At 47.8% G+C, this 27,238-nt stretch overlaps 1 protein-coding gene across 7 annotated transcripts in view; it reads right to left on the bottom strand.

Annotated features, from left to right (window-relative positions):
• BCOR (BCL6 corepressor) overlaps window positions 1-27,238 on the bottom strand; it is a 78,226-nt gene that overhangs the window by 15,364 nt on the left and 35,624 nt on the right. For 3 of the 7 annotated variants that reach the window (XM_057411881.1, XM_057411880.1, XM_057411879.1), the window contains exons 2-10: window positions 24,024-24,154; window positions 22,511-22,589; window positions 18,774-21,605; window positions 18,056-18,109; window positions 17,402-17,585; window positions 9,240-9,521; window positions 8,478-8,831; window positions 1,806-2,128; window positions 1,219-1,488 (exon numbers count right to left, since the gene is read on the bottom strand). In XM_057411881.1, coding sequence (XP_057267864.1) covers window positions 1,219-1,488; window positions 1,806-2,128; window positions 8,478-8,831; window positions 9,240-9,521; window positions 17,402-17,585; window positions 18,056-18,109; window positions 18,774-21,605; window positions 22,511-22,589; window positions 24,024-24,109 — 4,464 coding nt within the window. In that variant the 5' untranslated portion in view covers window positions 24,110-24,154. The remainder of the gene's footprint in view (window positions 1-1,218; window positions 1,489-1,805; window positions 2,129-8,477; window positions 8,832-9,239; window positions 9,522-17,401; window positions 17,586-18,055; window positions 18,110-18,773; window positions 21,606-22,510; window positions 22,590-24,023; window positions 24,155-27,238) is intronic. The other 4 variants (XM_057411883.1, XM_057411885.1, XM_057411882.1 and 1 more) reach the window with 4 other exon arrangements.

Here is a 27,238-nt window from a genome sequence, read left to right as displayed (position 1 = left end):
GCACAGAAAGCGAAGTGCCCATGCATACTCATCCCGACATACACCATGTAGGAAGATAGCTAGGAACACATGCTACAACTTATTCTGACTTTGGATACGTAGAAGATTTTATGTCTGTAGGAACTGAAATCATTTAAATTGCAGAGCAATGTTGTTAACAACCACTTCTCCTCCTCCTAGCTAGAGCTGAAGAGCCCTGGGTTAGAAGAAGCCTTTGTCTAGAGTAAACAAAACCTTTCCAACAAGCCCTGCCTTCCAGACCTGAAGGAAGTCTCTCCTCACAAAGCTCTCCAGCCCCACAAAGGCCATTTTGAGGCTTCAGCAAATCCCTGAGGCTGGGCAGGCCCACCTGGGCCTGGGCAGATGCCATCTTCCAGTGCAGGGCTCAATCAGAGATCTGAGGTCCAAACAGTGCTCTCACTGCTGGGGTGACCCCCGCAGTCACACCAAAGGCAGCAATTGCCCTGTGCAATGAAACACCTCTTCACCAGATCTGAAGCTGAGCAACAGCGACGCTCATACCTACATGCCCATATTTCCCCAATAAAAGCGTGCTTCAAAACAGCAGAGCTAGGAGATTCATCGGTTTCTGATTTTTGTAGCAACAGGGGGGCTGTTTCATTAGACAACATTGTTCCAGCTACGCCAAGCAGCTCCAGACTCCGAGCATAAAGCATGCAGAGTGCTCCTGCGATGCATCTGATCATGCAAGAGGACACTCCAAGCGCTACATCCTGTGTCACATACCAGATACTCCTTGGAGGAAAGAACAAAAATAAAACCCTTCTCCTCAACTACACACTCTTCACAAATAACAAAAGCAGAAAAACGTAAAGCTCATTAAAGATCACCATAAAGACTACTTGGAAAAAAGGGGGGAAAAAAGACATTCATTCTGTTTGCAGATGGTTTATATTTAAAGGGAAGCAAGGGTTAGCAATAAAGCTTTACCCTTTGCTTGTTCACACAGGATGCTGCTGGGTACCCACCAGCTGACCCAGCAGCTGTGGGGACTCATTCCCACGGTGACCTGCCTCCAAACCCCATGTGCCAGGGAACAGAATGCAGCAGGGGGAAGGGGGGACCTTGCAAATTTCAACCACCAGCTTCAAAGCTGCTGCTTTGCAAAACTGACCTCTGTAAAACTGGAAACTGGGGCTTAATTTTCGAAACGAAAGTAACAGCCATCAATCCGGCTGGGCACTGAGGGTCCCTTACCTCGTACCCCAGGCGCGCCGCCCGCTGCAGCAGCGTTTCCCCTGCGTTCTTATTGACAATAAGCCTCCGCGCTTCGGGCGGCATGGGTCGGCTCGGGGTGGTCTCCTGAGGGGGGCTCGCGATCGGCAGCTGCGGGGGCTGTGATCCGGGTAGTAATGAGGGAGTCTGCTGCAGGCGATCGTACAGCTTCTGCTCATATGGCTTGGCTGGCGAGGAGTCGCAGTCTGAAGTAGGCTCTGGTCGCTTCCTGACTTTCCTCGTTACCGTGACCTGCCAAAACCATAGAGGGGAGGTATTTATCCGTGTTTTTAAGCAATCCAGTGATGGGATTTTATTTTGCTAGCAAAGAATTACACTTTCCTACTCATACTTAATTTTTTGCAACAGCTTTTAAATGTGAGATGCCTCACCCCCCAATAGCACCTTTAAGTCAGGTTAAGAAAAGCAAAAACAGAACGCGCAAAGCACACACAGATGAATTTGAATGCAATCCCCACTACTCTGCATGTATGACAGTGCGCTAGTTTTAAGCAGGTTGGCTCTGCCTTCTGAGAGGCCAGTGGACAATTAAGTCTAAATAAAGATACCTTATCTTCAGCATTTTCGATATCTGTGGTGTCATCCCCTGTCAGAGATGACCTCCTTCTCTTCTCCTGCAGTGCCAAGTGTTTTGTTTTACACTGACGTTTCCCTGATGGCTTCTCACACTCGCTGTATTTCAGAGATGCATGTTGGAAATCCTCCTCTTCGTCTGTGTACAGCCCATCTGTCTTCCGGCTTTCTTTAATTTTCTGCTGTTTGGCAGCCAACCTCGAGGCTGGAGTGCAGCTTGGCGGAGCCGGCCTTTTGCCGTTTGCATTGGTGGATGAAAGGCTCTTCATGTGCGGAGACATTGGGAATACAGGCAAGCCTAAATGGGAAGGAAAGGCATTACACATCGCATGGTGTGTTAAAAGGAAAACGCATCGCTAGCACTTAACACAAGCCCCTCGTCTGAAGAGATCTATCAATTACATTTTCAAATCATTAATATTTTAAGCATTCCACATTCAAATTGTAAATAGCATCCTGCCAGTTACTGTTACGTTAACAGTTGTAACGCTCTGATAACAATCGCTAAATGAAATGCCCTGTGCCGGGGCACTGCGAAGGCCTTGCCATCGCAGCCCAGCCACTGCAGGCAGAGCAGAAAGCCACCGCCTCGCTGCAGGGAAAACTCTCCTGCTTACCTGGAACTGCTTTATGTGAAGGGGAACCAACTCCTCCAGCAGCCTGGGCCTGGCCGGGCTTGCCCACCTTTGGCTAGTTGTGGTGGCAGGGCAGATACATGGATGGTGGGGGAGGAGGGGAAGCAAGAGAGGCAGGAAGCATGGGACAGCACCGGGAGGAAAGTTGAGTTTAGCCTGAAGATGGCAATAAGATGGGGAACATCTCCTTCACAGCATTTTTACTCAAGAAACAAGCAAAGAGAAGAAAGGCTACTCGAAGAGGCATCCCTGCAGAAGCCCTGTGCAAACTCTATCAAAAGGCATGTGGATTTCCCAGGAAAAGCAATCAGCTGTGTTTTCCTGATGAGCCCATACAGAAGAGAGTCTGGTCTCTGTGAGACCAGACAGTCCTGGGACATAGAGGAGCTAAGGCACTGCTGCCCGCGGCAGAGCTGTGTTCTCTCCAGGGGTTAGCTCTTACAAACTGGATCCCACAATCTGGGCCACATGCAAAAAGCATGGTTACTTTTTTTTCCCCTCAGAGTGCAAGCAGGTTTGCAACAAAACAAGGACAGGAAAGTTGACTTTTTATAGTCTGAATTTCCCTAGGGAAGAGAATTGAGGTGACCTCAGAACCAGCTCCTCTGCAGAAAAATTAAAGGTTGCTGGAAAGGAAGGGACACTTCAGCCAAACAATACCACACCACTGAGGGAAGGTGCGGAAAAAACCCTGAGCACTTGAAAGAGGCTCCTTTGCTCTCAGAAGTCTCTGAAGTGATGCTACTTTCAGAACAGAAGAGATGGCAGGAGCAAATAAGGCAGCTGCTCAGAAAGGAGAGATCTTTTTTGAAAGAGACTCGATCCAGAGCCAGTCGACAGAAGAGAAAATCTAGAATGCGCTTGGCGGGCAGCTTCACACTTTTGTCTTCCCTTAAATAGACCTGTGAAAGCAACTTGCAGAAGGCTTTCTAGATTAAAAGATGAAAACAGAAATCCCTTGGATCTTTCAAGACACTTTCTAGCAAAAAATGCATAGCGCAGCCAAGCAGATGTCAGGGAATTTATGGGACACACGATGCGCAGATTGTTCAGCAAAAACCCACTGAGCTCTTTAGGCTTTGCAATCCTGAAGGAAGGCACCCAGTTGTAGGCTGAGCCTATGGAGGCAAGGCTGTCTTTCTAACTCTGCAGACAGCATGGAGAAATGAATGTTTAACTCTCCTGTTCCAAACTAACCTCACTGGAGTAGCACGTGAGAATCCCAATTCCAGTACCAAAGTATCATTATTCTCTACTTAATCACTTACTAAAAGAAAAAAAAAAAGCAGCAGCAGTGAGGACTGGTGAGTGCAAAGGGAAGTAAGAAACTGCTGCATGTAGAAAAAGTAGAACAGAAAGAGAAAACCTCACAAGTCTGGAGAAGGACAGAAATAGCAAAAGGAAGGAGGAAGAAAATACACAGGAAGAGAAGCCTATCTCAAAAAACTGCAGGCTTGCCCATGCAGGGATGCCGAGGCATCAGAAGCAGAAGTTTAATTGCCACAAAGTGTGTACTCCAGCCTGCAAGCTCCACATAAACTCTGTGCTCCACATTCACCCTCCACAGTGGTGACAGCAGGCACCTGGCTAAGCATGTGTTGCAGCAAAGAGATGGAGAGTAGCAGTGCTATGCCCAGCAGCTTCGGGATCAATAACACTGCAAGAGGCCAGCGTTATCCAGAAAAATTCAAGCATCAGCCTGGGAAAATGGACAGAGAAAAGGCAAGCGCTTAATCCTGGAATCCCACCCCATCCTTCTGACCACTATATATGTGAAGGGAGTAGAAAAAAACAAGAGCGAGCAGGAATACCCCCAAATACCCATGGATAAAAAACAACCTAATCCAAACCCAAAAAACCCAGACCTCTGACTGATGTGGGCTGTGGTGAGCCTGACTCAGAGCAGGACCTGCCTCCCTTCCCACAAGAGTGGGATGCAGAGAGGTCCATGCGGAAAAGCAGCTGCTGCTGTGTCACCTGAATGCTCGTTTGTTTGGCTCCCACCCCAGCAGCTGCCCCCTCCTGCTTGCCAAGCCAGTGGCCGCCACACTGCCTGCGATCAGAGGCAGCTCCAAGGGGCAGGCAGCACCTTTCCCAGTGTGCTACATCCTCCCAGGTCCTCTCCCTGGGGCTTTAGTTTCTGTGCTACCTGGGTCTTCTTGCACTGGGTGAGCAGCTGCAGCTTCCTTGGAGACAGTTGGGGAGCTGGCTATCATGCCACTGACAGCACCAGAAGGTTATTCCTCAGCTAGGACCCCAGCAGAGACCACAGTTCCCACCTCAGCCACAGGTCCAGGCAACCGGCAGGATGCCCTGAGGTTGCAGGTATCCTAACACACCTGCTGCACCCTGGAGAGTCCCTATGGCAACCGTTACCTAGTAAGATCATAGCACCACGGAATGTTTTGGGTTGGAAGGGACCTTAGATACCACCTAGTTCCAACGACCCTGCATGGGCGGGGACACCTTCCACTAGACCAGGTTGCTGAAAACCCTGACCAACCTGGCCTTGAACACTGCCACAGATGGGGCAGCCACAGCTTCTCTGGGCAACCTGTTCCAGTGTCTCAATACCCTCATACTGAAGAACTTCTTCCCAACACCTAATCTAAATCTATCCTCTCGCAGCTTAAAGCCATTCCTACCTTGTCCCATCACTACTTATCCTTGTAAAAAGTCCTCCAGATTTTTTGTAGCCCCCTTTAGGTACTGGTAGCTGATCTGAGGTCTCCTCTGAGCCTTCTCTTCTCTAGACTGAACAAGACCAACTCTCTCAGCCTGTCTTCATAGGAAAGGTGCTCCAGACCCCTGATCATCTTTGTGGCCTCCTCTGGACTTGCTCAAGCAGGTTCATATCCCTCTTGTGTTGGGATCCCCAGAGCTGAACACAGTACTGCAGGTGGGGTCCCACGAGTGCAGAGTAGAGGGGCACGATCACCTCCCTCGACCTGCTTGCTGGTCATGCTGCTTTTTATGCAGCCCAAGTTATGGCTGGCTCTCTGGGATGCAAGAGCACACTGCAGGGGCACCTTATCATTATGTTCCAGCATTTAAAGGGTGGCTACAAAGAAGATGGAGACTCCCTTTTTACAAGGAGCCACATAGAAAAGAGGAGGGGTAACGGGCACTACTTACCCCTAAGGAGACTCCGGTTGGACAATAAGAGGAAAATTTTTCCTAATGAGAACAATCATCCATTGGAATAATCTCCCCAGGGAAGCGGCAGATTCCCCAACATTGGATACTTTTAAGACTAGGCTGGACAGAGTGCTGGGACATCTTGTCTAGATCATGCTTTGCCAAGAAAGGTTGAACCAGATGATCTCTGAGGTCCCTTCCAACCTGGTAGTATGTGATTCTATAACTCTTGTCAACCAACATCCCCAAGTCCTTCTCCTCAGGGCTGCTCTCAATCTCCGCTGTGAAATTATTCGGGGCAAGCCACATCCCAGCTTTCATGATTCTGACCTGCAAGTGAGGCTGCAAGGAGGCAACAACCAGAAGTGTCATTGAGGGAACATTTCCAGAGGCCACCACTTGGTCACCCAGCCAGCAGGCACTGAAAGGGGAACGGAGGGGTGGCAGCCCAGCGGTGGATTGCAGTGCAGTGCATGACTTATCCACGTAAAATCCTGGGTTGAACACAATTGGAGCAGCAAGCCCAGAAGTCAGCCCCTTCCTTCTTCCTGGAGATTTGCAGGCACACGCAGCAAATCATCCTGCTGTTGAACTAATGCTTCTCTGGTGTATGGGCAGACTTGGATGCCTTGTTACAGCCCACTTCTTGGGATACAACCAGCTTCCCAGCAGCAAAGACTGCCATGTTCACAGGCACAGGAATCAGCTGTTCCCAGTCCCAGAGCACAAAAAGCTGCAAGAGACAGGGTATATTCTTGTATTCATGATACCTGCTTGTTTAAGGGAAGTCTGAGAACTAGTCCTGTGCAAGAAAGACAAGCTGAAAGTCTCCATCCCCATGCAACTGTCACACAGGATGCCCTGTTGCACAACAGGGAAAAATGTCCTCATCCTAATAAACTAAGAAAAAGGAGATCCAAAGGTTTACACTTCAACTGGATGGAGGAGCATCAGCAAAGTGACCTCAACAATTTCCAGTGCCTCTGCACCATGAATGGCAAGGCATAATTTAGTTAGGTTTATGGTTTTTGGGCTTCCAAACCCAAGAAGTTTTTCATAGCCATGGGGAAACTGAATCTGAATACCCTTGGGAAGGGTGCGTAAGTGCATAAATCGCAAGCCAAGTCTTTTTCTTTCCTGAGGTCATGTGTTAGAGAAGCCTGTCGCTGCCACAGGAGGCATGACAGGGCAAAGTTAGAGCATCCTTAGACAGTGTGGCTTCTTGTTAGCAACCCTCATTTAATCTCTACAAGGTGTCTCTTTCTGAACATACAAAGGTGATGGGTAGGGGTGTTTGAGCCAATACCATGCTTGCCAAGGCAGCACATAAAGCAAGGGAGTAAGAGTCAAAGCTCCTTTTAAAGTAAGTTTTGATCTCCTGCTTCACAAATCCTTTTGGAGAACCTTCCCCATTAATACGCATCAAAATTTTGGGATTTCTGCCCTCAAGATAACCCTACTGAGGGGAAAGATGGGTGAGGAGCTTCAGGGTAGAAAGGAAGTCAATACATTTGCCTGTGACTGTTTTGGAGATGCTACCCAAGAAAACTCTCACTAATGCAGGATGATCTGGACTTGGTCCTTTCCATGGCATGGAATAAGAGGATTCACTTTATTCACACTTCTCTCTTTTGAGGGGATCTCAGCTGAATTTCATGTGGAGGGTGAATGTCTACCAGTTTGATGAAGCTCTCAGGCCTGTGAAGGAGAAAGGACTCCAAACATCCAATTCAGAGCTCCCAAAACCAGCCTTTCCTCAGAAGCAGGCAGAGGACTTGGAGGGGTAAGAGGAGGAGAGGAAGAAAAGTATTTGCAACCTGAAAAGTTGAAAGAGGAGACAAGGGCTCCCTGCTCTGCACAGAGGAGATGGGGATTCATGATGAGTTGCAGGGGACACATGAGGGGTATCAGCTGCGTGAGCTGCATGCTGCCATTTGCTACCAGTTCTCCAACCAAGCTACAGCAATAAATGTCACAGAAGCGGAAAAGCAACAGCAGACAATGTGCCTGAGGGCAGAGGACGGCAGGGACAGGAGAGTGACCTGTCTGTCCAAAGGAAAAATCTGGCACATTGTCTCCACGGGCTCTCCTCTAGCATAGGGAATGAGCAGAAAAGCGGGAGAAGATGAGGAAAAGGAGGAAGTGGAGTGAAGGGAAAAGAAGCAGCTGGAAACAAGTCAAAGAAAGTTGATGAGCTTTGAGGAAGTGACCCTTTAGGAGAGAGCTGCTGGGAAGATCTCTGCCTAGGGGCCAGGGAGTGGGGCCACAGGAGTTTACAGGACATGCCCATGTGAACAGGCAAAGCATCCTCTTTGGGAGGAGGATGAGCTTTTGCTCTTGAGCAATATGCCCTGGGAAAGGCAGGGAATCCCAGCCAGGCTGAGGGTGCTGGAGGCATTGCGTTCCTGAGATCAAGAGCTGCTAGCTGTGTTTCAGAGGGTCACAGCCCCTCAAATACTACATCTAGTTAAACGCTCTTACACCAACTAGCAGCCTCTTCACTGCCTCCCTCGCACACCCATGTTGCATGCCCCCCCACCCAGCTCTCCTCTAGAGACATAAACTTCATCTTCACGTTATCTATGAAAGAGTATTTAAAGCCAAAACACACACACACACACACACACACACACATGCACAAACAGAGTTACACACACATACACAAACACATGTTCTGGTCTACCGAGTATCAGCTACAATGCAATTCTTAAAGAGGAGTTGTCAGCCCTTATACAAATGGACATTTACAGAAATATATATATAATGTTTTAATAATAATAATAATAAAGCTCTCAACAATTCCTTAACATTGGTGGCAGCATGCGTCACTGTAAATGCTAAAGCCAGCTGGTTTCCCTAGTAGTCTCTGCATACCTTGTTCATTGTCACTTGTTTTGAGGGACTCTTCAGACCAACTTCTATTGCTTTTGGCCTCTGACCTTTTCTTGGTGTGCCTTTCTTCTGTGAAGTCTTTGACCTTTGCAGTGGCCTCTGGCTGAACAGCCTCAGCTAAATCTTTCCTGCTTTGCCGGCCCAACTTGCCGGACGGGGATCTCTCTGGTGACACCTGCTGCTCCCATAGTTCCCTAAGATGCTGCAGGTGACGCTGCTTTTTGGGATGGAGCCCTGTTAATTCAATGCACACCTTCAGGTTGGTCACCTCATTACAATTGGGCTCTTCTAAGTGGTTAGAGGAATTGTTTGTCATTTCCCTCTCAGGCCAGTCATCTAATGGAAAAATAACTAAAAATTAATCAAAAAGCCCCCTCAACTTAAAACAAAAGCTACATTTCACTTTCGGGGCATATAGTCTCAGCTTTACCACCACACTATGCATTTTAAAGGTTCGCTCATTAAAGGTTACATGCACTACAGTAACTTGCACTGCTGTGGCTACAGTGTCCAGCGACTAGTGCTTTACCCTTATATACCAAGATTTTTATATATATATATACACATATATATATACACATATATATACATACATATATAAATATATATATATATAATTTAAAGTGAAATGACACTGCTCACATTAGTAAGTATCAAATTCAAATATGGAAACACATTAAGGCAAAGGGACATTCCTTTCACAAGACATTCCTTAAGAGAGACCAAAGCAAAATGCTGTCTTACCTTTGGAGTTCTTCTTCTTTTTTGCTTTTGATGTAAGTTCATCCTGCAGTTCATCCACAAAGCTTTCATTTTGGCTGCCATCATTTTGCACTCTCTCACCAGAGTGTTTACGCTTCCTGTCCAGACGTGGACATGGATGTTGGCTAATATCTTCTGTTGACTGGTCTTCCGCTTTTTCATATACAGAATGTCTCTCTAAGTAACATTTCTCATTTGAGAGATCTTTTTCCTCTGGACTTTCAAGAAAGTGACCTTGGTTGTTTTCTGTACTAGTAAAGTTACCTAAAAACAAAAAACCAAACACCATGACCTAATAAATACAAAACAATTCATTGTGAGCAAGCTATGCTCTCTGATCTCTTCAAAGTCATCTCCATCATGACTTATGTATGCCTCATGAGGCATGCAAATAAACACAAAATTGTACTTTGGAAGAAGTCTCCTCTGGTCAGCCTAAGGCAGCAGTTTTCTCACCAGTTAAGTACAAAACCTCCAACAGCACAATACTTTCTGTTGTTTTTACATCCATTTAAGAAGTACAATATTCAAAATACCTGTATCCATAGAAACATCACAATATGCTATTTCAAATAAAGAAACATCTTTGGATATCAAAAGCACAGACCCTTTTCAGAAAGCAGCCTGTCCCCACAAAAACATGGTAAATAACAATAATACAAACTCCACTTTGCGATGACTTTGTTTTCAAAAATACCATTTGATGATACTAAAGTATTAGCCTTTTGCTAGTTCCTAATTCTTCCCTAACTTCTTGCACCGAACTGCAGAGTCTGACTTGAAAGCATTTGTCCCTTCTTTTGGAGATATAAATGGGATACGGAGCACGCACACACTACATGGGAATGCCACCAAGAATAGCTGTGATATTTTGCAAAAAGCACTACTTGAAACCAAGGTTATAAAAAGGTTCTCTCACTTCGAGTAATCAGCCAGTCACTGAACATCACATGATCTCGGTCACCTCCTCTTAAAAAAGACCTCACTTTTTTTCAGGGAGTATTTCCAGCAGCAGTGAGCTATGAAAAGCTCACTAGAAACCAGTCTGACAAATTAGCCACAAAAACACCCCATGCTGCCATGCTTGCCCTAACTTCAGCTTCCCCTCTCCAATACTGCTGCCCCAAATTTAGAGACAGTTTAAGCAATTTCAAATGTGACACATAATCATCGACTTGAGTAGGAATTATTTTCCTGGGTTTAACTAAACTAGCTGAGGCACGGTTAGGCAGACACACAGTACAGACTGAAACACGGTTAATCAGCTTCCTATTTACAAGTCTCACAAACAAGTTGGTCTTCCCATGTGTTTTAGCTCTCCTGGCTGACCAATAATCTTTCATCACATCTGCTGCTGTTTGGCAAACTGCATGTTCCATCCTACTTCCCCATGGCTCACTGTTCCTTTTCCTCTTTCTCCTCCTTGCTCTTCCTCCTTCTCCCATTTCCCTTCTTGCAAACTCATCTGCTAGTTTCCTACCTGGACTCCTGATAGCTCAGTTTCCCTTCCCTCCCCATCCTCGCTCAGCCTCCTCTCCTGTGCAGCCTGGCCCTCAGCTTCTGCTCTTCCCCTGCACCAAGGCAGAAGTTGATCCCCTGCAGCCCTCTTTCCCCTCCTCTTCCCCCAGAGACCCACCACATCAACATCCAAGCACTGGCAGCCCCTGGATGCAGCCCAGCTCTACCTCACCTAACCTTGAGAGCACCTTCCTACAGCTCTGCCAGCACCTTCTGGTTTCACAACTGTCCTTGAAGCACCTGTTGTAAGCAATGGAAGGTGAGAAAGGGGAGAACTCTCATGAGATCATTCATCACCACAACTTGGAAATAGTTCCATATAGCACCTAGGGTTCTGGAGCTGTTTGCAGGCACCCCACCATCATTTTTACACTGCTTGGGAACCTGCCTGCAGGGCTGCTTTATAAAACAGCAGAAGATATCTGGCCAAGAAAAATCAAAACAGAAGCAGACTCCTTCTAGGCGAGCTGGATGCTCGGGCTACTCTGCTCTTTGGCGATGCTCCTCTCCACAAGGCCGCCTGGCCAACACCTGCTCCCTTCAAGACTTTAAAATGCAGTTTGTCACACTTCCAGCCAGCAATGCTGACACGTTGCAGAAAACGGGTATCCCAGCTTACTACAACTGTGCCTCTGAATCGCCAGTGTCCTCCTGAACCAGAATCTGGCAACATCCCATGCTTGCACATGTGGCATGAAGATGCTGCCCAACAGCTGTATACTATTACCACATCAACAGCACCAGCAGTCCTGTTTCACACAGCATAAAAGAAGCTGGACCAGCCACATTTTAAGTATCACTTTAGAAATTATTCTCTCCAATTCCATTTTATGTTTTTAATGCTGCCTGCTATTTTCCCTGTTTCATAAGGAAATATAATACTTATATGGTCAGTTTCCCTAAACAGATGAGGTAAGGGCACTCTCTGCCACACTTCCACTGTTTATAGCCTTCACGTCTCCAGCAGCTACACACCATGGTTCATGCTAAGAGTCACTAGTTCGGGACAGCTTTCCTGCTCCAACCCTGTCTAGCCTGAGAAAAGGCAGGCACATCCTGACCAATTCCCAGAGAAGCTTTTGCAGGGTCAGAGGAAGTAGCAGGCTGGGGGGGTTGGGAGGGTTGACAGTCTTAATCTTTGGGGCTTGCAGGAAACAGCAAGCTAATTCCAGCCTGCCACCCCTGAAAGCGACCCGCTGCAGATTAATTCCTTCTCTATCTGCAAGAGGACTCGACACAAGGATGCCAAGTGCTGCTCACTCAGACCATCCATGCTAATGAATCAAAAGGAGGGGAGAGACATTTGCTGTAACCTCACTAACAGCTTGTCATCGTTAGCATTTCTCCGGGGCCCCACATGCTGGGAAGAGCAGCACACACCTATTGAAGTTTATCCAGAAAGCCCTCGCTGCCAGCAGCTCTACAACACCTCTGCCTCTGCTCTCTGGTGACATCTGAGGGGGTCCCTTGGGGCAACCACAGCTACATCTCCCTGGCTCCCGAGCCAGAAATCCCTCTGCACATGCGTCTCTAAAATCTGTCCCCCTAGATGTGGTTATGGCCATTAAGATCAGTGACATCTCCGCACGTTAATCTGGGTTGTGTAATCATCCTGCACTGGCACAGGAGGACAGCGAAGCCATGGAGCCATGCAGGACGTGTCCTTGCCTGGCTGCTCCATTGCTGATGCCCCCTGCCTCTTCCACAGCTGGATTTTCAACACGAAAGACCAAAGGTCAGTCGCTGTTCAGGACACAGCATAACCCACAGGCTGTCAGGCTCCCTACGCAGCTTGTACCGACACGTTGCATGCCCAGAGGTTTTTCCCCTTGGCAGAGCAGCAGCCACCTACAGGGTGCAGGCTCTATTAATGTTTTACCACCGGATTCCACTCTGTCCTCAAACTGTTTTGCAAGCAACCCAGATCAGACGCAGTGTCTCCCCAAATTAAGATATAAACGTCAACAAGAGGCACAGCAACATCAGCATATTGTGCAAGCCCAACAAGGACAAGGAAAATTTATTTGCTTTTGTTCCCCCCCTGCCATGTATCTACAACATCCTTTTCTCCATGCCAGGAAGAAAATAACAACAAAATTCTTGTGTTTTCATATCATCATTATTCAAACAGTGACGAGGTAGCCAGAAACACAGGATAAATGCTGAGTTCTCATAGCAACACACCTCAACGAGTAAGGAGATTAAACTCTTAAATGTGTTCCTTCCTCAAGCCTCCAGCATTTTGCCAGTGTCACACCAGCTCTAAGAGCCAGCACCAACAATCCAAACCATTTCTCACTGTCCTACCAGTCTAGAAACAACGAAGAATTAAAGAAGATGCTTCTTCACATATGGCTTCTGCCTGAAGCAGTATCTCCTCCTTAGTGCACAGGCTACAATCTCGTGAGAAACAGTTACACACACACACACACAAACATGCTACCCACAAAAAAACTTTCCTTCATTTTTCCATCTTCCTGTTGCTGTCAGCTGCCTGAGACCAGGCCCTCCCATGCAATGCAAACAAGGAAACACATCTGAGTGTTTAGGCTGCAATTCTCTTGTTCAAATAACATGGCAGATAAAAACAGCCTTTCCTCTTCCCTGGAGCAACCTCTCATTGCGCTCGCTTATAGAGGCACCCTTTATTCATCCAAGGATGATAATGACTATCCAAATGCTAAAACCCAGTATTCAGCCTGGAGATCACAACATCAGTAAGAAATTCCGTGAAGTCACCTTCAGCATCCAATTCTGAGTACCCCATGGAGTAGAGGGAACCCAGACGAGTTCATTTTTCCTTCCCAGTCCCTCTGGCTGGGAGCTTTCCACATTTGTTTCCTGCTGCCCAAGCCTAGCACACTGCACAAGCAAGCAACCACCATTCTCCCTGCACTGGCTTTTGCTTCTTCCCCTTTTTCTTTTTGCACTATGTCCTGTAGCAGGAAGGTAATAACTGACCAGGGCAAAGGACATGTTTACTGTCTCCATCTTTCATTTGTTCAGGTATACACACAGCCCGGATTGGAAAGCAGGGGATTACCAGGCAAAGGGACACCGGCACCTCACTTGGACGCTGAACACCAGCTCTAAAGGCTTTGGCACATTATACCATTTACTTTCACACACAGAAATTGGTTTAACTTTTTCCCCATGACCTCACACCTTAAGACCAGGCTTTTAACACGTCAGGTTTCATTTTCCCCAGATCAGATTTAAACGGGCAGTGTTTTCCTCTTAGAAAATTAGATAAACAGGTAAAATCATGCTTCTCAATCAAGAAATTCACAGCTTGTAGAATTTATTCAGTCTTTCACACTTGGGTATGATTTTCAGTACCGCTACAAGAGCTTTGTTATGAACCGACATGCGATCATCACATGCCCGTACTGACGCGCATGTCCATGCCAATAGCTTAAATCACTTGATCTCTGAACAATCCTATGACTCATGACATATGCATTCCATAATTTATCATGTTTGTGCTATGGAAATGCACCAGAGCAGCATCGCCTCAGCAACATTTACGAGTCACCTTGGCAACAAAGCAGCTTCGAGGCTGCTCTTAGAACGCCCGGCAAAACCTAAACGAGATGGGAGAGAATTAAAGCACTTCTACTTTACTCCTTGGCTTTAATTGCTCATTAATTAGCTATCATGGCTACCTCCCTTAAATTGGGCCTTTTTTAAAAAACAAAACCTGGAAAAAATAAAAACAAAGAACAAAACCCCATCTTCTTTACCCTTCATCAGAAGGCATGATGAAGCTTAAGAAGACTCTTGGTACAGCAAAGCCATGCACCACCAAGTTAGAGGGAAAGTTTAAGGAATCAAATATCTTGCCTTCATTTGCTTCCAAAAACGTCCATTCCTACATATGCTGTACAGCTACGAAAATGAGTAGGTCCCAGAGCAAGCTAAAAAAAGGCGTTTCCACCCTATCAGATGCCTCTGTAAGCATCACTTGCTTGTTATTTAGCCTTTGTTGTTGTTGTCATTGCAATGGTAGATTTAGAGGAGCCGAGGGGTTGAGCAGCTGCTAGGACCCAATGGGCTCCTGCACTCCACACCAACGCAGCAGCATGGAACCCCACAAGCCAGCTGTGTGCTACAATCACAGTTTCAGTTGTGGTTTTCCTCTTCCCCACCAACACTGGGCAGGTGAAGTGCCTGTGTCCAAAAGCTCACTGGTGTTGCTCCTGAATCTCCTGTTCACACACATAAAGGCACATCTCTTGCTTTTAGCCAGTGCCGGATGAACGCTACATAAAACGAGGTGAAACATCTTTTCAGCAGCAAGATCACTTGCAGGAGGCAGAAAGGAAAATGGAAGAGGTTGGAAACCATAAACTAGTCCCCACTGAAGAGCTTTAAAGCCAAACACATCAACAGCATGGTGAGTAACTGGAGGTGAAGGGAAGGCAAGAGGTAAGTTGTTCTGGCTCTTGCTGGTGGTGAATGAAGGGAAGAGCAGGCAGAGCATATCACCCCTTTGCTAGCTGCATCGTGAGAGATGCATCACGACCACTGATGACTCAAGCCGCACCAGAGCACAAGCCACTACACTACAGGCATTTAAGAAGTGTGAAGCTTGGCTTCTTGATTTATCAGCTGCTATCTCGAGGGGCAGGAGGTGAACCATCACAATAAAAAACTTTTACTGAGACCTGAATCTGTACCGGTAAGTATTTGCTGCTATACAGGCAGGCATATAGAACACAAGCTCCCTCAGCAGAGCACATCTGCACCTTTAGGAATTCAGACCTTCCTCTCAACTCTGAAATAGCCTTTTAAGTCAGAGCTAATTCGTAGAGGAGAGGAATGTACTAATGTAAAACTGAACGTATTCTCCCTGCATTTAATAGTCTCAAACACACTTTAGCCAGCAGATTCAAGTGCTGCAGACCTCACTAAATGACGAATTTAATGAGGCACCATATTCAGCCTTTTGCAAGGATGGAAGGGGGTGTTTCAGCAAACAGCGATGCTCTAGTGCTCTTCCTCCCCACAGACCCACTAAGCAGACTCTCTGTCCCTGCCCTGCACTGATCCCTACCCCACAGGTCACTGTCCTCCTCTCATCCCCTGGATCCCTTTTGCCCTGCAGCCAGAACAAGCTGGCAGGACCCCGCTGCTCTGCAGCTCTTTATGCTTTGCAGCACACTCGGGGTGAGATTTAACAGAGCATATCACCAAGGCACCCTGAGCCCTCTGACAAGCAAGGAAGGCTGCAAGCGGGGCAGTCATAACAGCAGCCTGGGGAGTTCGTCTTTAGCACAGGGACAGCAAAGGCAGCTGTGCCTTTCTTCCAAAATCTGCCTCAGTATCACTTAAGAGAAGGAAAAGCCTGGTTGGCTTCCAGCATGCCTCTCCCACCCTGGTACCTTCTCTACTTCCACTGTTAAAACTTCCCCTGGGATTCTGACAGGCTGATTTTTGTTGAGGCTGTTATTTCAGTGACAGCAATACCACAGTAACTTGATTTAGGTGAATAACTGAGCAAGTACGACTGACCAGCATGCTCTCTGCCAAAAGCATTAACCAAAGACCAGAAGAATAATTCAAAGTTATTAAATTGCCTGAACGAAATTTTCTACTAGCCCGACTCATGAATCTCCACCTACAGAAGAGCACACTCAACCACCGAGTTACACGTGCACACACACACAGAGTGCAGTCTGCAGTGATTCCTCTTGTTTTGCAATACTTTCAGCATAGTCGGGTTTTTTTCCCCGAGTTGGTAAAAACAAAGTAGCAGGAGGAAGAACTGATCCATTCCTTAGTTATATAGGTAAAAGAGAAAAAAAAAAGGGAAATTGATGTAAGCCACATGCTTACTAAGAGTTTTTTAAAAAAAGCTATTTTGCTTGCACACAGTAAAAAACAAAATCCCCTAATACCATTTATTTCTTAAAGTTTCTCTTACTTTTAAGACAATGGTACTAGCATGCGTTTTCCATAGTCCTCCAACACCTTGCCACAGCGTGGAGAGACAGTCAGCCCCATGGGGAATTCTGCAGCCCCCTGCCAGCCCACAGGCACCTGCCGCACACATCCCAGCCACTGCAGCAAGAAGTCACCCAGGCAAACCAGCTTCTCACCACCTGCAGTTTTACAGCCAGCTTTGACAGGTAAGCCAGCCTGGTAGATCACATCCTTTCCCACACTCCACCACCCCTCTGTCCTCCATACCTGCTTTGCCTGAATGCTGCAATACTGGCATCTCCCAGTACTACAGCAACTTCAGGAAGCTGAACCCCTTTTTGCCTCCCTCTCTTCCCTCACTTCCTTTCTACATTTAAAATACAATCTTGGACCTTTGCCTCCCCTGGTTGATGTGGTACCACACCAATTAAAAGGACAATCTCTTTAAGGTGGTAATTTCAGTGACAGTTAACTATCTCCTGAAAAGCAAGTACAACTGTAATCAGTAACTTGCAAACCCCAAAACAAGTACAGAGAGGCCCATCCATGGCAGCTCCATACCTGCAGAGCTTGAGGTCAGTGACTTTAGCTAGCAAGACCCCAAGAACACAAAGATTACACTGCCCGTGTGGCTTTGCCACAAGCTGCCGTGGCACAGAGACACACACACACGCTTCAGAAAGCCATGTAAATTCGCTTACATCTGTCATTGTCATTTTGGTCAGCAACTGCATCTTCCAGAGAGACAGGCTTTGGCTTCTTTTCACTGTTTCCTTTCAAGTTTTCCCAGTCTGCCTGGCTGAATCTGCAGACCTCTGAATCTTTGGTTGCTGTTTGGCCTTCTCTCTCTTTCATCTCCAACTCTGAGAAGCGCATCATTGCACGCTAGAAAGAGAATTGATATGAAAAAAAAAGTCCTGCGATAAAAGCGACTTCATTTGCCTTACCTTATATGAAAGCATTTCCAAAGAATAATCAGCTCAAAACCAAGCTTTCAGATAGATAGCTAGGGTAGGAGCTTAACACACCTGACTCGTAAAACAGTGCTCTAGCATCTATATGCAAATAACCACACAATTCTTTCATAGGTAAGTGTGTGTGTGTATATATATATATATATATATATATAAAAAAGATATATATAAATGTATACTGTATATAAAACAAAAACATTCCATTTTGCAGGTAAAAAGAGACAAAAACAAAAAGAAAAGAAAAAGAAAATAAAAACAACACAAAACTGTACAACGAATAAAGACGACCATGGCCCACAGACTTCCCTTTGTGTATTTGGAAATGAAATTTAACTCAAAGGTTTATGTAAGAGTCTAGTAATAAAAATTTGAAGAACTGACCTCACAGTAAGCAGCAGGTAGACATAAAATACTGTCCTCTTGTAATCCTTCCATCTATGTAATTAAAATGGGCACTCAATGGATCATTTAGATAATTTCATCCATTTTTATAAGCATAAACCAATTCTTTTCTTAACAATGCAAAACAATTTGGCTTAACTCATCCCTTCATTTAAAGTAAAATACCTTAAGGATATTCCTATACAGTATCCGTCATCCCTCAGTACCGCTCCTACTTTTCCCTACACGTTTGCTTGGCGCAAATGTTGCCTGAGTCCCGTTAATACATGGCTGCAACTCCTCTCCATCAAGCTGCACGTTTGGCATGCGAATCACAATTTCTGGGTATGCTCTGCTAGCTGGCACTACAGTCCAGCTGAGAAATTACAGCGCCAAGGGAACATGCATGCCTGTCCAACTCCCCTCCATAACTCCACAAACATTTCATACGTACATTAACATTTTTACCAGATCATAGTAAAAGCCCTTTAAAGCTTACTAGCATGTACATAGGTAAAAACCACACATACTATTCTTTATTCTCATCAAGAAACTTACTCTGCTATTTAAAACCGTTTTTCTGGCGAGCACACCCTGACAAAAACACCTCCTGATTTCCCCACCTGTGCTGCTTCTCTCAACTTTAAAACTTGACTGTGACTTGCCATACAGAAATAACGACACAAAGCACAGCGGTCATTGGACCGTGCGGACTCACCTGCAAGGCCCGCTGCTCCCGGCTGAGCTGGCTGGAGTCCGCGTACAGCTCGGTCGTCACACACTTGAATCGATCACCTACGTAACCAGCAGAGTTTGCAATCCTCTTGGCCAACTTCGATGGCTTGGGTTTTAGTATTTTGCCATCAGCAGATTCTGTATCATCGGCTCCATCTTTGGTATAGGTCTGGTTGGTGTCAATACTTGGCGGTGCTGTCCCCATGCAGAACGGCTTTGCATCCTCCTGCACCTTGCCAAAAGCTAGAGCCGGAGCATCACTCTCATGAGCACCATCCAAGTAAGTGGGTGAAGGGTGGACCACCACTCTGTCTTTAGGCTGGCTCACAGACAAATCTTCTTTCCTTAAGCTGAACACCGATGAACTCTGGGTTTGCTTGAAATTATAGGTTTCATGAAGATCATTATTTCTTCCAAACTCCTCTCTCATTACAATAAAATCTCTGTGCTGCGACGCCTGCTCTACTTTGTGCTTTGTAGGGTCATTAGCCTGATTACTGCTTTCTGCAGCAAAGCTGGCTTTCGTTACATTTGCTTCGCTTTTAGCTTCTTGCTCATCTCGCAGAAGATCTGGGAAGAGGTGTTTGTCACTTTTGGATGAGTTCTTACTGTGGCCAGAGCTCTGGTGCAATTTCACACTCTTCTCACTGGGTACTTCAAAATGCATCTTCCCACTGCTCTCCAGGAGCTCTGGCAACCGGCTCCGCATAGCCGGGTCCTCATAGCGCACCCTCTCATGAGACCGTGACCTCCTTTCCACCTTCTCCTCCTTATTGATCTCCAAAGCCGAATGCTGCAGCAGCATGGGGTGCACCATGCCCATCCCCAGCGCGTCTTGGTAGGTCATGAACTCCCCTCGACCCGCTGGCAGGCTGTAGGGAAGGCCGGGTTTGGGAGCCAGGTGGCCGGGGTAGAGGCTGCCATTGGGCAGCAAGACAGGGTGAGGATACACGTGTCCTTTCCCATGGAGGGACAGAGGGCTGATGGCTATTCCCTCCGGCACTGGGTATGGGATGTAACTCCTGGGGTAAGGCAGAGGCGGGGACCGAAACGCTTCATTAGGAGGCAGAAAGACGGGGCTGGAGGCCAGGGCAGACTCACTTGCCTTGAAGTTGGCTTCCTGGCTGCAGGATTTGGCCACCTTACTGCTGTGTTTCGCAGGGGTGGCGACAGGCTGCCCGACATGCTGTATAACCGATGCAGTGCTCTCTGCAGAGCTCCTGGCCGCCTTGGTGCAATCCATGTTGGCATTGGGAGCTGGTGATGCTGACGCCGGCCGCCCCCCCGCCGACACCGTTGTTGAAACACTGCCAACGACCGCCTCTGTGCCACCCATCCTGGGGCAGGATGAGCTCCTCTGCTGCGGGATCACCCAGTCCAATGCCTTGTTTTTCAGCTGCATGCTCTTCCCGCTTTCCTCGCTGGGGCTGGGACCAGGAACAATCCAGGAGGATGGTGCCGTGCTGATAATTTCAGGCCTGTAGATGGGGCAGCCATTCCCAGGAGAAAGAGTTTCTTTCTGTATTATATCGCTGCCAGGCAAGTGCGTCCCCCCTCCCGCCCTGCCATGCACCAGGACTGTCGGCATTATTTTCTTACTGTGGTCTGACTTGCCGGTAGTTTCTGCATCAACGACTTTTGCTGACAAGTCCAGTGGTTTGTCAGCAACGTCTTTGGTCGGGATCTGCTTTTCCAGGAGTGGGGGGGACCTGCCGTCTTTCCGGTCATGGCCAGCTTTCCTCACATGGGGGGCAGCTGGCAGGGGTGCCTCCCCAGCATCACTGCCTTTGGGAAGCTTCCCATTGGAGAGGCGGGAAGGTGGAAATTCACCTCCGACATTCACATAGGGCTTTGGGAGGGTAACAGCGGAGGAGGGAGAGGTGGTGATCCTGGGGAAGTGTTTGTGGAAATCGGCGTAGGCATCCCCTACCTGGGCAGGCAGGGGAAGGCGCGGGGATGGCCGGGGCGAGTGCGGCAGCAGGAGCGCAGGATCCGCTGGGATGTTGGCAGGAGCTGGCTTGGCAGCTGGGACCCTGGGCTGCTTGCTGCTCTGGATGTGGGGGTAGGCATGCGCATCGACAGGGTTGCCAGGGCTGACACCCATCTTCCACGACAAGCTCTTATCCGGACAGTGCACCAATGGCGGGATCGCCGGTGAAGCCGAAGCGGTCGAGAGCCTCATGGGCGATGCCAGTGATGAAGGGATGTGAGGGGCAACGTAGTGGGAGGGAGGCAGGTATAAAAAACGCTCACCGTTCGTACACACGGGTGAGTAAGCCAGGTGCTGTGGTAAGCTGTAGGTGGACTGCTGAGGTAGCAATGCCTTGTACATGTTCAATGAATACTTATTTGGTGAGTCAAGGAAAGGGTATATGGTGGGCGTCGCGCCCTCCATATAGGGGTTTACCCAGGGGAGCCTTAGGTAACTAGCACCATTGACACCGAGGGGACTCTGCCTGTCACCCGCAGCGCGGTCCAAACCCAGCGTCTCCCCTGGCGGGACAGCAGAGGTTTTCTGTATTCCAGGAGGTGTTTTGTATATAGCGCTGAAGCCGTTTGGGGCTTTTCCAGAGACAGCTGCGCTTTCTACCGCTTCAGGGGGATTAGACTTAAACTGTATCTCTGGATTTCTTTCAGGAGTAAATCCGAGCCCAGCTATCGAACCCGTAGCATCCCGTGATTTTTCTGAGCCGAGTCCGCACAAGCTGGAATAGACAATACTACTGGGGACTCTGAGTCCTTCTCGCATGAGTCCAGACCTGTCCATACTCAGAGCTGCGAGACTGTCGATGCGATGTGCTGTAGTCGCATCCACCTTCACAGAACAAGAAGTATGTTACTTTCACATTCCACTAACATGATTCCACTCAAGCAGATACATCAGCATTTTGGAAGAGAAACAACACCAAAGCAAACACACTGCTCGTCATGAAAACGTACAGAGGCTGATCACACTGGAAAATGGGAGAACAGGAACCTATGGAGCAATATATATCACCACAAATAACAAAAATCTCTCTACACCCAAAACTTATTGGCTAGAAACAAAGAAATGAGGACCCACAGCCCAAGCAGCCAGAAGTGGCCCAGAGATGATGCTCAGTGGCACCACTTCTGTGCAGCAACTGGCTCCTCAGCCCCAGCCCTGTCGGAGTTAAGAGGATGTGGGCTGTGGCATGGAAACCAGGAAGAGAAGGATAGAGAGCCTCTTCTCCTCTTCCTCCAGGACCTCTCCCACCGCCATAGCTTGCCACCACCCGATTCATAGGGCAAGGTGTCTGAGGATGTACAAGAAGAAAGGTCTGCCATAGAGTTTCTTCCCCACTTGCCACTCCCCGCGTATGCACAAAGAAGGAGAAAACCACCAACTATGTTGAAACATGGATGTACTTAATGCTTATGTGAACTGTTTTCGTTACACATGCTGGTATGCTGTGGGACATAATTCACAGCAGAGCGGAAGTAAGAATATGACATCATACAACAAAACATAACACAAAGTCAGTGTCAAGAGATTAACAAGATAAATAAGGCCCCATTTCACTGTTTCACAGAAACAGCTCCCATGTGCCCAAGCCCAGCTAGAGCTGCAACAGAAAGGTGTTTCATCCATTTCTCCGAGTGGATCATGTAATAGCACCAAGGACATCAAGGGGTAGGGAACAGGGTGGGAAGGACAGGCTCAGATTCAGCCACACCATGAAGATATTAACTTCTTACCACACTGTGATTCAGGTGATTTTCTTCCCTCAACTCCAGTCTGCTTTTTGGTGCATCGCCATCATTAACGGGAATTTTCCTATTAAAAAATAGAAGCTTACTACTTGAAAGCATCCTCTTCATCTCAGATCAGTATGGGATTGTATCACCTCCATATTTTGATTGCCCTAAAGAAGTCCCACATCATACCGTATGCATCTTTCTGCGTACCCATGCACAGTGGCTACTTTAGAAGCCAGGACTATTTGAAAATAAGCATAAAGGGTTTTGACACCAAGAGTACACCAAGCACATCTCAGAAAAGCCTCTTTCGATGCAAGTGACTTTTGTCAATGTCTTCTCTTTTGCCTCTTGCCCTTCTATTTTTTCTAAGGAGAGAATATGCCATTTTAAACATTCCCTGCTCATGTACCATCCATAAACGCTGCTGAGGAGAAAATTAAAACACACATGCTAATATCATGAATGTCAGCTGTTTCATGCTAAAGAGGGAGATGCACATCTGTGCCATACCAGTGTTGCAGCACTGGGACTTGTTATCACAGAAAGCACTGATAAAGAATGTACCTTAGTGCCAAATTTCAAATCCCAGGGATAAAAATCGCTGACATGCAGCAGAAGGAAAGTTTCAGCATTACCCAGAAGAAGTCCTTTCAATCAAAGTGCTTAAAGGCACATCATCACCTTTAAGCAGAAATGCGATTTTAATGGATCTGTTTTTAAAAGATTCACCTTTCCTGAAAGCAGCACATAGAATTATTATCCCTAAGTAACTGGGAGGAAAGTGAGGAGGGAGGGAGTGGAAGCAAAGTGAGACATTTGGCCATTTTCCTTCAGTGCATGTTTGCAAATAGTATTCCCTACAAAGACCAAAAACTTTTCCCCGCCTCTCAGAGGCTTTCCACAAAACAGTGAGAACACGGGCTCAAAGAGAAGACAGAAAAACACTAAAACCACACAGAACTGGCACAGAGAACCACAGGTGTGCCTGCCGATTCTGCTCAGTGTCATAAAGACTGTAATTTTAATCATCAACTGAATGATATTCAGCAGAAAAAAAAGGTGGAGATGAAGAGAGATTCACCTGTAGGGGATGCAAAGGCTGCTGTTCCTATTTCACAGGACAAACTGTTCTTTCAAAGGCAGGGAACACCAAGTCACTCTGCAGAAGCCCATCTGCCAGTCACCGCAAGAACACATGCACTATTTCGTTTAATTCCCCTTCACAAATATGAATTAATAAATTAACTGTAAAAGCGCATTTAAGGAGTAATCTCTTTAAAGGGCATCCCAATTTCACTGACCCAGGTTACCTGTTAAATAGTAAATCAGCAACTGCTCTACTGCTCTCAGGCATGTCTTGCTTCTCCCCACTGCCCTCCCTCCAAGATGGGCTGATCTCAAGGCAGGGCAGTGAGCTATCTGCTCCAGTATTAGGGCAGTGAGCAAAATCCAAGACCTCACGCTGCAGAATTACAGTGTGGTTTAACTTGCCAGAAGCTTAAATATTTACCTGTCTTCATTAATTCCACACATGCGGACCCTTTCATTGCTCATCCAGCTATGAACGTTGCCATACAGGGGAGTTGCAGAAAGCATGACGTCTTCTTAAAAGTCACCGCTTTTCTTCACGGTTTTTATATTCTATTGAAAAGAAAAAGGAAAAAGAGAAAAAAAAAGTTGAGCAGATTTGTCTAGGAAGAAGTGCAAACATCACAGCGGAGCAGCTAGCCTCCCTCCGGGTAATTAATAATGAATGCAGGATTGGTGCGGGGAGTGAGCTGCCTATGTTAACCGCTAAGGGAGATACCCTGCAATAAAGGAGCAAATTGAGGGCATTTATAGGTCAGAGGAGATGGATCTTTTCCCCAGCGCACACCCAGAAAATTAAGAATCATTCCAAGCTATAGACAAACAAAAGTTTCTCTGCTGCATTTCATTTCCACAAGAAATGACTCAGCCGGCCAAGTACACACTGGTCCCCAAATATTCATTTCACACAGGCCGAACCAGGGAGGGAGACCCCACAGGCTGATGGAACATGCCAAACTACCCACATGCGCTCACAAAAGCCCTGCATTAGGAAGGCACAGGAGCAGGCGTGCGGAGCAAGAACAGCCACATCCCATGTGTATTAGCTACGCTGACTGTTGACAAAGCTTTCACGCAGGGACTTAAAGCGGAAGAGACGCTGCTACAGAAGGGATCTAAATAAAAACTCCCCTTTAGCATCTGCACATGACTAACTTGGAGAAAGGGGTTAAAAATAGTAAGTGGGTTGGCAAGCTCCACACCCCTTGATTTGATTAAGCATGGAGCCCTGGTGGCTTCTGCATCGGAGCTGCTGCTGCTGCTGCTGCTGCTGCTGCTGCTGCGAGTGCTTTCAGTAATTCAATGATGCCTGCTCACTCCAGGGAAAGAAATCATTAGCAGGCTCGCTGGAGAAGTATTAGCAGTCCGAGAGGATCGGCGCCATGCGCAGCCAGAGAGGCAGGTGAAAGGTAACCACATTTCACGTCCAGCGGTGGAGAGGGAAAGGCTTTTCCTCCCCTGTACCTTTCTTAATGCCACCTTCGCTGGCATTAAATCCTAGTTTGCTGCATGAGCGAAGTGTCAGGACAAGCTGCGTTTTATTAACAGGATTATCGCGGCGCATGATTTATTCCAGTGCAAGATTTTAATTGCTCTTCGGAGGTTGAGTCGTTTCTTTTGACTGAGCTTCAGCCTGCATCCTGCTGCTAAATGCTGGGTTAATAAGTAGGGGGAGCCTTTAATGCACAGGATATCCCTCAGCTCTTCCTCTCTCACAAAAATAGAAGCTTTTAAGCGGGAGGCATGATACTCCTTTTACACACACACACACACAAGCCAGTAACGGGCAATTGACCACTGGGAGTTTAATGCCTAGCGTCTCCCAATGCATCCATGCTTCCCCGGCAAACTCATTTCCTTTGTCAGGCTACAAATATGCAAATGATCACTTTGGCATTTAATGGGGAAGAAGCCCAGATTGGGCCTTTAACACAATACTTCACACACGTTCAGAGAGGTTTAAGAGCTGAAACGGCAGGAAAGCCTTGTTCCCCAACACTTTTTTCTCCCCTCAGAGAGGCCTTTTGTGCAGAACTCCACGTCTGGAACAAATGTATATTAATGAAATGGCATGTTGATCCTCCTGCCTCCACAACGGTTAGCTTTCCCTAATGAAGTCCACAAAAATCACTGTGAGGAAACAAAAGTCCACTGAGATTAGATACCATGCTATCATTCAAAAGGAATTATTTCACTGGAAAGATGGTTTCTGGACAGATTTACTGGTTTCCAGATGCACCGCTCGTAATGTTTTCAATAGAGGCAGCAGCAGCATGGCGAGAGTGATTTAGGGGTTTACGTAAGGTTAGTAGCCACCCCGTGCGCTGCCTCATCTATGAGGGATGGACACTGGCTCAGACGCGGGCCTCAGCGGCACACAAGGCCAACCCCCCCGCTGCACCTTGGAGGGGCCGCCTGCGCCTGGCTGGTTTCCTCGATGGAAGTGTATCATTAAGGTGCAGTGCCTGAATTAGAGCCCGTCAATCCCCTGACGTGCAGATAGTGAAATGCTGAAGTTGCACGGGGGGGGCGAGAGCTTCCCCAGCCGCAGCAGCGGGTGATCTTGAGGCCCCACATCCCACCACCACCTCTGGAGAGGGGAAAAGTCCACCAGGACGAACGGCACAGAGAGGCAGTGGGATATCCTTGGGGCCACCCAGGCAGGTCAGAGCCTGCACCCCGACGGCTGCCAGCCCTTCCCCAAAGCCGCCCTTGGTGCTCACCGCCCCGGGTGCGCGTGTGTGCAGCTATAATCACCGCCCTGATGAACTTCTTGTGAACTGTTTAAAAGTGGAGGTCTGCCGAACGAGCAGCGGCGCCACTGCCAGCCATAATTTCATTGCAACTAGCAGCAGACTTTTAACTCTTCACACTCCCCTTCCCTCTTCCTGCTATCTCCCTGCAAGCGGATGGCCGTCGGGGCCAGCAGCTCGCAGGAGACTCGGGCGGCTCAGCCAAACGCTGGCAGCTCCACCAGCCCTCGGCAATGTCGGGACGGGACAAGACGGGGGGGCTAGGGGTGACACCTCTCCTATTTATACCCAGCTTCCGCGGGAATGGTCGCAACCGTCCCCGTTATGCAACCCCGACGGCGGGCTGTGTCCCGGTGTGGAGGAAACCGAGGACACGACTCTCCCTCTCTCCTTTCCAGCTCCTCCTCCCCTCCCGTCGCGGGTTCCCCTCCCCCCATCGATGTCAGCGCACCCCAGGATGCCGCAGCTCCCCCGCCCCCTACGCTGCGCTGCGCGGCAGGGTGCGGAACAGAGCGGGGCTCGGCCGCCGGAGAGCGAACGGCATTTCCTCCGGGAGGTGTCTGGCCGATAAAGCCATCTGCGGCTAAATATAGACGGTGATGCACGGAGGAGGGGAGAGGGAGAGGAGGGTGGCGGGAGGGGGGGGAGACGCGCAACACACACGCGGTTCCGCAGCGATGCCGACGTGTGAAACCAGTTGTTTAAAGCGCCTGCAAGCACTAACCTGCCTCCCGGCGTGGTGCCAAGCAGGGCCCCGGCGTGCCGCGCTGTGCCGCGCCGAGCGGAGCCGTGTCGTGCCGGGAACACCCACGGCCCGAAACGTTTGGGTCTCCCTCGCAACGTCAACAGACTTTTGGCAGCCATTGACGCCAGCAGCAGCAGC

This window comes from Pezoporus wallicus, unplaced genomic scaffold (assembly GCF_028554395.1).
Source record: "Pezoporus wallicus isolate ANWC-B61680 ecotype Strahan unplaced genomic scaffold, APGP_CSIRO_Pwel_v1 contig_1438, whole genome shotgun sequence".
NCBI classification, from domain to species: domain Eukaryota; kingdom Metazoa; phylum Chordata; class Aves; order Psittaciformes; family Psittacidae; genus Pezoporus; species Pezoporus wallicus.
The sequence above is the reverse complement of the archived record's forward strand: the minus strand, read 5'-3'. Positions and strand labels throughout refer to the sequence as shown.